We start from the raw sequence: 13,940 nt of genomic DNA on the forward strand, positions 1-13,940 counted from the left end.
GTATATACACATAGATACACTTGTATGCGTGTACAGAAGTAACATTGTATAGTGCCAATATTATCTTAATTTCAAGAACTTATCAGCTGCCTCGACTATCCATTCTCGTGAGTCTTGTGAAAGGAATGGTAAAACTCAAATAACATTCATGATTGTCTTTATTTTTATTACAAAAAAAGTTTTTTATCACAGATATACAAGATATAATGAGATCGGGTTTGGAATCGGAAAAAAGGTTTTACTTCTACATAAAATCTATTTTATCTGTTTTACCACTACGACATTAATCGTTCATGTTCATAAGGTGTTCTCAGAAGGAATGTCTGGATCTTGTGAATTTCTTCATCCTAATATATATATATATATATATATATATATATATATATATATATATATATATATATATATATATATATATATATATATATATATATTTTTTTTTTCTCAGGAACTCACTCTGATGTGATAAGGTTTTAGTTTTTAAAGAAAATTTAAATGTTTATCTAATTTTAAACCTTTGCATACGATACAGATAACTTATTTGTTAAATTTACCCATTTTAGAAAATATTTAGTTTAATATTCAGCTAAATTTTGTTTTGCCGTTCATCATATTTAAAATTTCCTGACAAAGTTCAGAGTCAGAATTCTTTTTCAGTATTTTCACGAAGAGGTTCCAAATGCGATTTCCTGAAATTAAATAATTAAATATTTGGAAAGTTCAAGATCGTTCTTCCAATCATATGAACACTTTTTTTTCCTTCCTATATATATACCATCGCTTCTTCATGGGAACGAAGTTCATTATTCCACAACATCAAACGCTGACACCAATGTGATGTATAAACTTTAATCAGTTAATTAAGCAATTCCATTTTGTTTAATTAATTGATTGAATAAGAGATGTGTAAGGATCACGAGACCTTCTCAGCCAAATATTCCCTCGAAAATTTTCACTTATGAAATAACTTATTATTTACCTCACAGTATTATTCTTTATTCCTGGAAACTATGAAGTCGAGTCTTAGTATATTTTCAAACTGCAACGTGTTAAAAATTGGATTTTTCCTTACACACAAGTTTAAAACATCGCTTTAATGTTAACTCGGCTGTCCTTCATGTTGAAAATATGAATGTTTATACTCGGAGAATCGCCCAAGAATAAACTTGAAGAGCATTTACGGAAGGAAGTCGTCTTGGGTTGGAAACGAGCACTCTTGAGTTCTGTAGTTACATCTGGTGAAATTTTCTTTAGTTTGCAATACCACATCTTTCATTGCTGCAAGCAAGTGATGACGTGTAAAGACTGAAATCTGTTTCCTCAAGTTTTATTTCACAGATCTGAGGATTGTATCGATAACTACTGCAAATGCAGGTCAAAGTTCGTGCTAAATCCGTGTTAAAATGACTCACGAATTGGCATCCAGCAAATGCAACCTGAGGTTGCTTGACTCACAGCATTTCTCTCCAGACGAATCTCACCTTCACAAGTTTTTATGATCATTTTCAACAGCAAACTACACATTTATGACTAGATCTGAGCAAAGCTTACAGCCAACAATTGTATGCACAACATTAAACGCCTGTCTAAGACGACACACTATTTTTGTATTGACAACAGTTATTGTACATTTAAAAAACCATATAAAAGTCAGTTCGAGAGGTAAAGTAGCTTGGAAATTGGCAGATGATAGTCGTATATATACACACAAAGCTTTTCTAGACTTAAGGAGTTGGAAATCTTCCTGCTGTAGATTACACCTGCGTTACGTTGCGGCGTTTGGGTTCTACCGATGCCGTTGGGGATGCCACTGCTGCGGCTCGGGCTGAGGCAGAAGGCTTAGGTGCTACTGGAGGAGGCACCTTTACCTGCACAGGGCCATGAGGCATGAATGATGCTTGTTCTGGGTATGGAACGTACATTGGAGGTGGGGCTTGGCAGTAAGGTATTTCTGCTGTGATGGATGGCATCTCTGCTGGGTAATTCGATGGATCACTTTGGTAAGACATTTCAGATGGTTGGGAACCAATTTCCTGAGTGTATACAGTAGAAGCCTGAGACGATTGTGATGGTTGTCCAGGTGGTGTGTAGGGGGGTAGCTCTTCATGACTGTATCCTGGGTGGTACGGATAGGAGTAAGAAGGGTGGGGCTCGGGTAGGTAAGTTGGATGGTAAGCAGGAGGGTCAGAATGGGTCGTTGATGGGGTTTGTGATGTTGGATAAGGATGAGTGGAAATCAGAGTTACGTCAGGGAAGGGATCTTGGAAATTTTGACAGTGAGATAAGGATCCTGATACTTCCATGTTAGGACCACTTGTCACGGAAATTCGGCGTTCATGTTCCTGCAATAATTTTGAAGCACCCCATGACTGCATGGGAGAGATTGGACGACCATCTTTTGAAAGTCCAGCTTCATCTTTCACTGTACTGTCTACAGAATCTTGTCCCTCATCTCCTACCATAAGTGTGGAGTTAGTCTTAATCATAACATTGCGGTTGCCTTCCATTCTTTCTTGATCCTTTTTGTGCTGTTGGCGCCGATGACGAGCCACGTGGCAGTAACAGAATGTAGTTAGTGCAGCCATTATAATTAAAAATCCAACCACAGACCCACTTATAACAGCTACATCTTCAAGGCTAAGACCTGCTACTCTAACTGGTTGAAAAACTTCATGACCAAGAGGCTGGGCCAAGTTTATTGTAGGTTCAAGTGTCTTGGGACTTGTTACAACAGTGGGTGTTGTCGGTGGAGTTGGAAGCCAAAATGAGGCAATGTTACTAACTCCTCCCCGATTTCCTGCTTCATCCACTCCACGAATGGCTACGTAAATTGTTTGTTCGTATCTGTCAATTTGAAGTATAAGTGACTGTTCAGTACCCACAAGTACTGGTCCTGGCATTCCACTTATACGTTCTCCACTAAATGCCTTAGCTTCTGCCCAAGAGTTGGCCATGACACCTTCATAGTGATAAGCACGATCCCAGTCATAGTCATCCCCAGGTGCAGTCCATCGAAGTGAGACCTCCCTTGATGTTTGGTTGACGTGAGAGCGTAGGTCCAAAATTCTGTTTGGAGGAACAATATCAATGCCATTATTTGGTGAGACTATATCTAAAACACCATAGACTGTTGATCTTTGGAAGGCATTGACAGGTTTTATGTATTCATATTTTATTCTGCTACCACAGCATGTAATTTTGTCTCTCTCTGAGTAAGTACGGCCTGGGAATGCATCCGTAACTGGAGAGTGGGCCAGACCATTATTGTTGTCAGCTGTTACGCTGAGCTCATAGTGGCCTGATGCTCCCTTAAGTGCAGGAAGGTAACGGGAGTACACACCATCTCCTCCAGTGATATCTGGATCTGTTGAAGGAAAATAAAAAATTTTTTGTAATCCTGAACTAGGAAAGATAAACATTTTAGATTAAACCATTATATTCAAGTAGTATGTTTTTCCTTGAAATTTCAGTTTTATCAAATAAGGTCAGACCTTTGCCTAAGTGAGGTGCTCAAACTGTATATGAATTATTACATAATTTTTATTATGACTGTTTTCATATAAACTATTGTTAATAACTAGAAATTCTGAAATTCTTCATTAATTTTATGTAGTGCACTTAATACAGCCCTCAAGTATTATGCTTAAGAGATCACTGACAGTAACTGCTGTTTAAGATTTTAACATACATATTGAAAACTATGACTTGAGTAATTAAACTTTTATCATTGTTGATACTGAGATAAAATCCTTTAAAACATTGGTCAAGAAACAAAATGTTAGTTACCTCCAAATCCATTATCAAAAAGTTCAACGATGATGGAATTGTAGTTGCTTCCTGTTGTGTTAGTACCAAGCCTCTGTAGCCTTGCTGTAACTCTGGCATTTAGAACTGGCACCAACCCATCCTTTACCTCTGCATAAACCCTCACTGGTGTCATTGAATCAGTCATGTTGATTATGGACTGATCGCTACTTGTCCAGAGCCTAATGCTAATCTGACGAGCATCACTTTCTGTAGCTACGACCTGAATGTGAAGGCCTTGATGGGAATCAGCTCTGTTCTCCACTTGATATGTCCATATGCCACGCTCTGCTTTAGGGATATTAACAAAAATCACATTAGCATCACCATCTTCTTGCATATTCACTGAGGCAATAGTTTGACCTGAAGGTGAAGTAAGCTGCACTGTATTACCAACATGGTTAAGGTCATAATAAAACACTGAAAAACGGGCACTTGGACCAAGGGAGTCATCCAGGGTGAAAGAACCAGTTGCCATAGATGCAATTCCACCAGGGTATGCATAGCTGTGGATTAGGACTGGAACCTTGGATGTGCCTGGCAAAGAGCTATGGCGTACTGCTGAAAATAATGCATTCATGAGGGCAACCATCATGTTAACTTTTGAGTCATTACCCACTCCTTCATCCATAACTGTGAAAGATGATCCTCCAGTGGCCTTGATAAGAGACTCCAGGCCATGTGTAATAGTGGCTGTACCTCGATTTTCAGTAACTGGGTAAATGACAGCCTCAACTCTTACTCTGTGTTGCATCGCTAGTCTTTCCATTTCATCTAATTCGTCTTGGGAAGCTGTGCCTTTGCCAGTAGTCACTAGTATGACTGTAGACCCAGCAGTACCAGGAGAATCGATGTTAAGAGCTCTCAAACCCTGTTGGAAACCACAAAGAATACATTTGTTGCTCTCTGGTACAGGCGATGGATTTCTAGGAAGAGAAGAGCCCACACGTTGTCGAACATCGGACATAGATTCCATTTTCATTAAAGGTGCAGTAGTTTTAGCCTGTGAGTTGAAAATGACCAGGGCAACATGAGCGCCATCAGGCACATCATAAACCATGACTCTTCGCACAGCCTTCCGAACAAACTCCCATCTTTGTTGGAGATTCATGACAGCAGTGTCCTCCACTACGAAAACAAAACGTGGGGGTGCTTCTTGCACAAATGTGAAAGATGGCATCTGAGGTGCTGTACCATTTGTTATCTTATTGCTGAAAGAGAGAATGAGATCAGAGATTAGATTTGTAGTAGGAAAGCAGTAACATTCTAACAATTTTATATTGTTTAACGATTACCATGAAAAATGAGTAACTAGCATTTAACTATCTTTGGTAACGAAACTTACCTCCCATTATTGAAGTCCTCAGAGTGTTCAATAATGTCCCAGGCAGACCTCCCTATGCACTGAGCATTGTGTTTTGTAGGAGCCTCAGGATTGTGTGAGGCAGTAGGACAGAAAGGTACTATTGGATTTTGCCTTGTGGTACATCTGTTAGGCACAGGATTGTTAGTTGTTGGATCCCTATATGTCATTGGGTATAGTGGATCATCAGGGTATCCCCGTTCTTCAAACACGCCCCATCGGAATTTCGACCACTCAGCCATGAGGAGTTGAGCCACGTGATCATAGGTGTTGTTTGTTGTTGCTCTTAGAAGGTCACCACCGAGTTGTATGTAATCTCCATGATGTCCACATCCCTGACTCTGCTGAGTCCATGGTCTCACACCAAAAACAGGGTGGGCGGAAGTGACGTGGACATGGCTGTCTATTGGTACCGACAGTGGAGTTACAGGTGTGAGGAGGGAACATGTAAGGGAGTCGGTTCTCCAGGTGGGGGGAAGTGCAACTGTGACCTGGCGAAGGAAGGCTCGACCTTCGGTAGATGTCCATAAGATGTTTGAGAATTCTCTGAGCACACTCTGTAAAGATAGAAATAAAAAAGTTCATTTAAAGTCATATTAGATGAATGAGAACCAAATTCCCTAGCAGTTATTAACAAAAGCAATGTCAATTTTTTCCCTCAGGAATTAAAACAGTAAAGGTAATCCATGAAAGAAATATGAATATAATCACTACATGTATACATTTAGGAAAGTTGCTCATAGTTAATTTCTAGGCTTCTCTGCATAAATAATTTTAAGAAAATGGAGATACGTCCTAAACTGTGTGTGTGTGTGTGTGCAAGATGTATAAATATAAAAAGCTAAATAGTGTAAGTTACGTTTGAAACAGAGTTAAATCTTTGAGAAACTATATTTTTTATCTATATTTTTATCATCTTGTAACTTTTGACCTGACATATAAATATGCCAAAAACAAATTCAGTGAGTTTATTTTAGAACCACCCTAGTATTTACGATGTGCCTTTCTGTATTTTGGGTACACACATTTTTCAGGGAAAATGAATTTTTATCTTTCTTAGAAAAACAAAATTATGTAAGAACATTAATTGACTGTAGGGAAGTTTGGCTTAAAATGCAGATGAACATACATGTACCACTGGTGTGTAAATCTACTTGAAAAAAACATTATTATTATTATTATTATTATTATTATTATTATTATTATTATTATTATTATTCAGAAGGTAAACCCTTTTCATATGGAACAGGCCTACAAAGATCATTGATTTGAAATTCAAGCTTATAAATAGCATGGCGTTCATTTGAAAGAAATTACAGAAGGTAATAGGAAATACGGAAAAAAAAGAGATCAGTTATTAGAAAAAGAGAAAAATTAACAAATTAATATATATCTCTGTTACGTCAGCTCTTGATATAATGGTTAAAGTTCTGCTTCGTCAGTAACGACCATTGGAATAAAATAAAACAAGAAACCTTGCCTTAAGAAGCTCAATAATAAAATTAGCATTTGTGCTGTCTGTAGAGGAATTCGATGATGCTCATCTAATAACCGCTCGTATAATAAAATACTTTGGAGTCTATTAACATAAATTTCCATTTTGAGAAGTAACGCTTTGAAAAGACGACCACACTTTTAGACTTTTTTTTGTGGATATCAATTTTCATCACAGGTTGAATAACCTACATGAGATTGAATTTTATTTCCCATGTCTATATGATAAAGGTCTTGTATTTGACAGTTACCAAAATAACCAACATTTACATTTGTTGTTCAAGTAATCATTTTCACGCTAGGCAGTTAAGATTACTATTTTATTAATGCTATATTATGATAAATGTTTACGTGTGCATACTGAATGCATATTCAGGCAATATATATATATATATATATATATATATATATATATATATATATATATATATATATATATATATATATATATATGGGTAGATAGATAGTTGGAAGATGTTTTCTAAACTCTAGAATTACGTCCCTCTTTGAGCCATTTCACATAATTCAGTTTTATATTTCATACAATTTGTCAGTTTAAATAAATACCTGTGAAACTAACCAGCTTCTACTACTACTACTGTAATACTACTACTACTACTTCTACTACTAATAATGAATATTATTATTATTATTATTATTATTATTATTATTATAGTAAGAACGATCGCCACCATAAAAGGAATAAATGCTTCCCTATTCACGACGCCCAACAATATTCTTTTTATGTTGTACTCACGCCAGATTATGACCATGCCGAGAGATATTGGAAGGGTCGCCGATACAACCATTAATTCTGGGATAGAGCTTACACAGATACATGCAACGAAACCGTAATAGTTAATTGTTCCTCGGCCATTGCGTGTGTGTTAGTTGTCTTTATGCACACGCACACGCGCGCGAGATCACACGTAAACACACACACACACACACACACACACACACACACACACATATATATATATATATTATATATATATATATATATACACATATACATACGTATGTCTGTGTTTGATTTTAAATCACGAAAAAGTAAAAAGTGATGATTATACGTTATATACGCACATATGCATATATATATATATATATATATATATATATATATATATATATATATATATAATGTGTGTATGTATGTGTGTCTGTCTGTGCCTGTGTGTCTTCGTTACAATACCAAAATGAGAGTAATGTAAACCAAAGTAAAAGAGATAATTCGTATTGACAAGGACTGTAAAAATCCCATCATGCCTCCTCCCCCCCAACACCCCTGCAATTATGGGATTATCGCTGTAGTGAGGCGTTGCCAGAGCTATAATAACCACGAAAGCGTTACGCTACAGTGACGATGCAGTTCACAATTCGGCAGTTGCAGGCACATTTCCCCCCAATTTTTTTATTCGTGAGAAAGAATGGTTACTCTCAAATACGCACGCACAGCGTACGTTCTACAATTTCGTTATTTTGCTGATGTTAATTTGGTGTAAAGGAAAGAAAAAGATCGTTATGGCATTTAGAAGATTTAGGCGATTGTCTTTCTTTCTCCTCTTGGGGATAATGTTTATGTCTCAGCAGACATACATGGTGTCTTATATATATATATATATATATATATATATATATATATATATATATATATATATATATAAACACAATGGTTTTATCATAAGTCTTTTGCTCTTTTCTACGGAGACGTATAGTTCGTTTCACCGACTAATTTTTTCCAATATATTGCCATCTTTTTATAGCCAATTTTACGTTCACGAGATGGGAATGCTTCCGCTAATTTAGCTTTGTGTAAATAAGAAGGGCTAAGGGAATATCTAGATTCACCCAAAGATTAGAATATAATATAATATAATATAATATATATTATATATATATATATATATAAATATATATATATATATATATATATATATATATATATGATATATATTATATATATATATATGTGTGTGTACATATATGTGTATATGTATATATATGTATATTTATACACATATATATATATATATATATATATATATATATATATATGTGTGTACTATACAGAAATATATGAATATTTATACATATATATATACATACATACACATACATACAGTAGTCAGACATATAGATAAATAGGCTGATCAGATATCTCACGTTTCATCGTGCTCCACTCCACGCATTCATAGGTACCTCAGTGGCGGTTGTAGTCCGCCTCTAGTGTACTAATGGTCGGGGATCAGAGTCTAATCGCCGGAAATGAATCGTTAAAACGACACAACGATTCTGTTCGATCATTCAGCCAAACGGCCTTCAAACATTATTGGCGGGGAAAACGAATCCTGAGTATGTGATTTTTTTTTTTTTTTTACTTTAATGAGTTGCGTCGAGTACCTGGTGGTAGTTATTGTTATAACGCCTTTCATGATTTTTAATTATGCAACAGCTAGTCTTTACGGGTAAGGTCGTTAGCCCCAGGTCTTTGGTACTGATTTGCAGGTGAGGTGGATAGATAGGCTGTAGGGCATGAGTAAATCGTAGACCTAGCAAACGTGCGTAGAGCTCCAGACCACTTATATATATATTTATATATATATATATATATATATATATATATATATATATATATATATATATATATATATATATATATATATACACACACACAAAAAACGCATTTTCCCTTGAGAACATATTATGAAACCATCATAAATTTTTAATACCTTGGTAAACAGAAAGAACTTGAAACATATATAACTAAATAAAACACTACACTTTTAACAAAAAAAGTTTGTGATAAATCTTACCCAAAGTGAGAGAATCAACTACATTTTCGAAAAGCTCAGAAAGGCACAATTTTGTGGAAAGGTAAAAGTGCAGGTAAGCCTAAGGCTGTTCTTTTTTTGGGGGGGACCACTGATTTACTGGGTCACCTTTTAGAGATATCCTGCAAAGATCACACAGCTGATAGATGAAGAGAGAAGAATTCGAGATAAAGTTCTACTGATAGAAAGACACTTCAGAATCGTTCAACTTTCTAAATCCGTTCTCCCATTAGCTGAGCTTTTTTTTTTTTTTTTTTTAACAGTTCCTCCCTCCAAAATTGTGGGTCCAAAATATTTATCCCAGTGCCATTAATCACAGACACTGACATCTGTCGAATAAAAATATCTTACACAACTTTAACAAGTTGAATGTCCTGGACACTTTTCGAAACACCCGAATCGATGGAGTGATATACCAACAGTGAGATCTATTTCTAATCGGTAATGGTTTTAAATGCAGCCTACATTCTTCTTTTGATGTGAATCTGTTCGTTTCTTTAGCAAATCGCATTTTACGCTGTTGGTAAACACCTACTACTACTACACACACACACACATACACCTACGCACATACACATATATGCACATATATATATATATATATATATATATATATATATATATATATATATATATATATATATACAGTATGTGTGTGTGTGTTTGTGTGTGTGTATTTGTGTGTATGAATGCATGCATGCATGCGTTTATGAATGTACACACCCTCGATAAAAATTTAACATTCGTAAATGAAATAGAATTTTCTTACAGCTACTGTCGTTATCAGAAGAATAATATATATAGAAGATGCAGTTTATTGACGGCATGAGCATAAGACGGTCGAATCATGGTAATTTGAATACCTGGAAACAACTTGTCTGGCCAGAATCTAAAGACATCAAACCATCTTCCCAAAGTTAACATTCCCAAAAACCCCAAGAAAACCATAAAAGAAAAACAGAAGTATTGGACTGTTCCGCACAGCCATTTTATCGCCCCAAATAATGATAGGAACATGGCCAGAATAAAGTAAAAAAAAAAAAATGAAAAGCAAAAGTTTTATTACACGTAGAATCTCGCGTTCCATTTCCTCTGGCGTAGATCTGGGATGGTGGGTGTGGATGCAGTGTTGTACCAGAACCCGGAAAAAGGAAAATGGAGAAGAGATAACTCCCAAAAGGGAATTGGAGTTTCCTCCACATGCACCTGCCATAAAGCAAAACGAACTTTCCCTTTACTGTCGACGTGATAGTTTTCCCTCCTGATTTATTGTTCCCTCTCTCTCTCTCTCTCTCTCTCTCTCTCTCTCCTTTCGTTTTGACATTCTCGCCTTGCCTTCTTCTTTCCTTCCTTCTCTCTCTCTCTCTCTCTCTCTTCGTTTTGACTTTCTCTTCTCGCCTTTTTTTTCCCTTCCTTCTCCTCTTCTTCGCTTCTCTTGCCCTTAGTGTTTTATGTCCTCAGTCTCATTCTTAGATGTATCTTTTTTTTTCCCTTGTTCTTGTAAGTTCTTACTGCCACATTTCCTCATTTCGCCTCTAATGTCTTATTTTTACTTTTGCTTTTCTTCATTTCCACGCTTCTTTCATGTATATTTCCTCATCTCTTTCTGATATTTTATATTTATATTATGATATCTCATTCACCTTTATACCCCCGCGATTTCACCCATAAATCAGTTAAAAGGCGACTCTAATTTCACCCAAAAATCACACTAAAAACCACTTAAAGAGTGATTCTAATTTCAACCCAAAAACCAATTTAAAAGCGATTCTAATTTCATCCCAAAACCAGTTAAAAAGAGACTTTAATTTCACACCAAAACAACTTAGAAAACGATTCTAATTTCAACCCAAAACCACTTAAAAACCGACTATAATTTCACCCAAAAAGCCACTTCAAAGCCGACTGTAATATCACCCTAAAACCGCTTAAAAACCGAATATATCACCCAAAAACCCGCTTAAAAGCCGACTAGAGCTTCACCCCCAAAAAAAAAAAAATTTAAAACGCTTGAAAAATGACTATAATTTCACCCCAAAAAACACTAAAAACCGACTATAATTTCACCGAAATACACGTAAAAACCGACTATAATTTCACCCAAAAACAAAACACTTAAAACTGACTATAATTTCACCCCAAAAAAACACTTAAAAACCGACTATGATTTCACCCCACAAAAAACACCTAAAGACCGACTATAATTTCACCAAAAAACCGGATAAAGAGCGACTATAATTTAATTAAAAAGTGATTCTAATCTCACTCAAAAAACCACTCTAAAAGCCATTCTAATTTCAACCCGAACCCACTTAAAAAGCAGCTCGAACTTCACTCCAAAACCAATTAAAAAAGCAACCTAGTTTTTCCGCCCCTAGAAGAAACATGTTTATTTCTCTTTTTACATTGACCCTCGTTATGTCTGTCTGCGCGCCTTATGCTACAACAGCAGCAAGAGAGAGAGAGAGAGAGATACTCAGCCACGCCCAGTGTAATTAGAATAATGCAGATTTGATTATCTCCGAGGCGATAATCATCATCTTGATGACATTGATTATCATCAGCATCCCGTTGCAAAAATGCAGTTGGGAAAGAGAAAGGGATTACAGAGGTTTGTGAGAAAGGCAGGGAAGGAGTTGTTGTGGAAAGGAGTGTGCGAGGTTGTGGGAAAGACAAAGGGGGGATGGGTGGTTATGGGAATTACGAAGTGTTGTGGGGTAGGCAAGGAAGCTGTTATTGAAAGGCATAAGAAAGGTTGTGGAAAAGGCAGGGAAGGAATGTTTATGGAAAATAGTGTGAAGGGTTGTGAGAGAGGCAGGAAAAAAGTGGTTATGGAAAGGAATATGGATGGTTTTGGAAAAGGGAGGAAAGGAGGGGTAATGGAAAGGAATATGGATGGTTGTGAGAAAAGCAGGAAAGTTGTTGTTATGGAAGGGAGTATGGGTGATTGTGAGAAAGGCAGGAAAGGAGTTGTTATGGAAGGGAGTGTGGGTGGTTGTGAGAAGGCAGGAAAGGAGTATGGGGGTTGTGAGAAGGTAAGAAAGGAGTATGGAGGGTTGCGAGAAGGCAGGAAAGGAGTGGTTGTGAGAAAGATAACGTGAAATGGTGGTTATGGAAAGTTATATGGAGGGTCGTGGGAATGGAATATGCAGATTATTCAACACTTTCTGGATACAAAGGAGATGCAAATTTTAATTCAGAAGCGCTTATTTGAATCCGTGTGTTATTAAGAAGGAGTAGAAATAGGTGTCTGTCACGTGACCAAAGGAAAAAGGAAGCGGGAGAGATACAGAAAATTCCCACCCTTAAGCTATTTCTCCTAATAGGAGGTGGCTTAGAGAATGCCAAGACAGCAGTTACTGTCCCTTTCGTACTCCAACGATGGCTCGTGGATGAAGCGTCTATGCAGTAGACTTCCATAACAATTGCCGCTTCCTACACTGACAATAAAGGCTCATCAGCAACCGTTTACCCTTATTTTTGACATATTATTGCGCTTCCTATCAAGATCTTTCCTTTCCCGTACCTCTTTTATTCCGTCTGACCATGCCTTTCCAGGTCTTACTGAATCATATATATGTATATATAATATATATTCATATATATATTTGTATATATGTATGTATGTATATACATACATATATATATATATATATATATATATATATATATATATATATATATATATATTTATATAGGTGTGTGTGCGTGTGTATGTGTGTTCGCACGGGCGAGAATCTGTAAGAAGTCTCTCTGTATATGGCGAGTGCAGTGCAGCGTGACAGTGGAAAAGAGAAAAGGTTTTATACTTTCAACGAGAGAGAGCGAGAGAGAGAGAGAGAGAGGAATATAAAGCTATGCTGGGTATGCAATAACACAGATCTTCGCTGTGAATACAATTTTGTTTTAGTGTTCCGAGTCTGAGGTTATCTCCTCGTCTCGCGTTTCAAACAGAGGAAGAACGAAATGGATAACGGACTGAATTGGAGAAAAGGATGTAAAAGAAAGTATTGTTAAAAGAATGAATAAATAAAATAAATAAAACGTGGAAAGAAGGAAGCAGTTGTAAAAATATAAGGAACGCTTTGTTTGTCCTTTTTTTTTCTCTCTCAGCTAATTATACTAACTAGATGAACATGTCGAGAAACACAGGGCCGGGAACCGCCTAGTGTTAATGAAAAGTATTAAACCAAAATATGGAAATGGATTCTGGAAGAAAAAAGTAAAAAAAAAAAAAACTCTCTTTGTGAAGGCACGGCCAAACTATTCCATGGCTGTTGTATGAAATTGTTATACATTATTCATGATGTTTGGCAGTACTGTAAAGAAATGGATAAAAAAGGCTTCATGAGTAAGAGACGGTTTCAAAAGAAAGTGAAAGAAATTAAGAGTTGGTGTTTCTTTAGTTTTTTCTATAAAGATAATTTTTTTTTATCAGAGCGGGA

General features: G+C 36.2%; 1 protein-coding gene across 1 annotated transcript in view; it reads right to left on the minus strand.

Annotated features, from left to right (window-relative positions):
- Positions 1-433: 433 nt before the first annotated feature.
- The window catches only part of LOC136837480 (calcium-activated chloride channel regulator 1-like), a 20,085-nt gene continuing 6,578 nt past the window's right edge, over positions 434-13,940 (minus strand). The window contains exons 2-4 of the mRNA XM_067102270.1: positions 5,150-5,724; positions 3,787-5,015; positions 434-3,364 (exon numbers count right to left, since the gene is read on the minus strand). Of these exons, the coding sequence (XP_066958371.1) occupies positions 1,755-3,364; positions 3,787-5,015; positions 5,150-5,724 (3,414 nt within the window). The 3' untranslated portion in view covers positions 434-1,754. The remainder of the gene's footprint in view (positions 3,365-3,786; positions 5,016-5,149; positions 5,725-13,940) is intronic.

Source organism: Macrobrachium rosenbergii, chromosome 59 (genome assembly GCF_040412425.1).
Source record: "Macrobrachium rosenbergii isolate ZJJX-2024 chromosome 59, ASM4041242v1, whole genome shotgun sequence".
Classification (NCBI taxonomy): Eukaryota; Metazoa; Arthropoda; class Malacostraca; order Decapoda; family Palaemonidae; genus Macrobrachium; species Macrobrachium rosenbergii.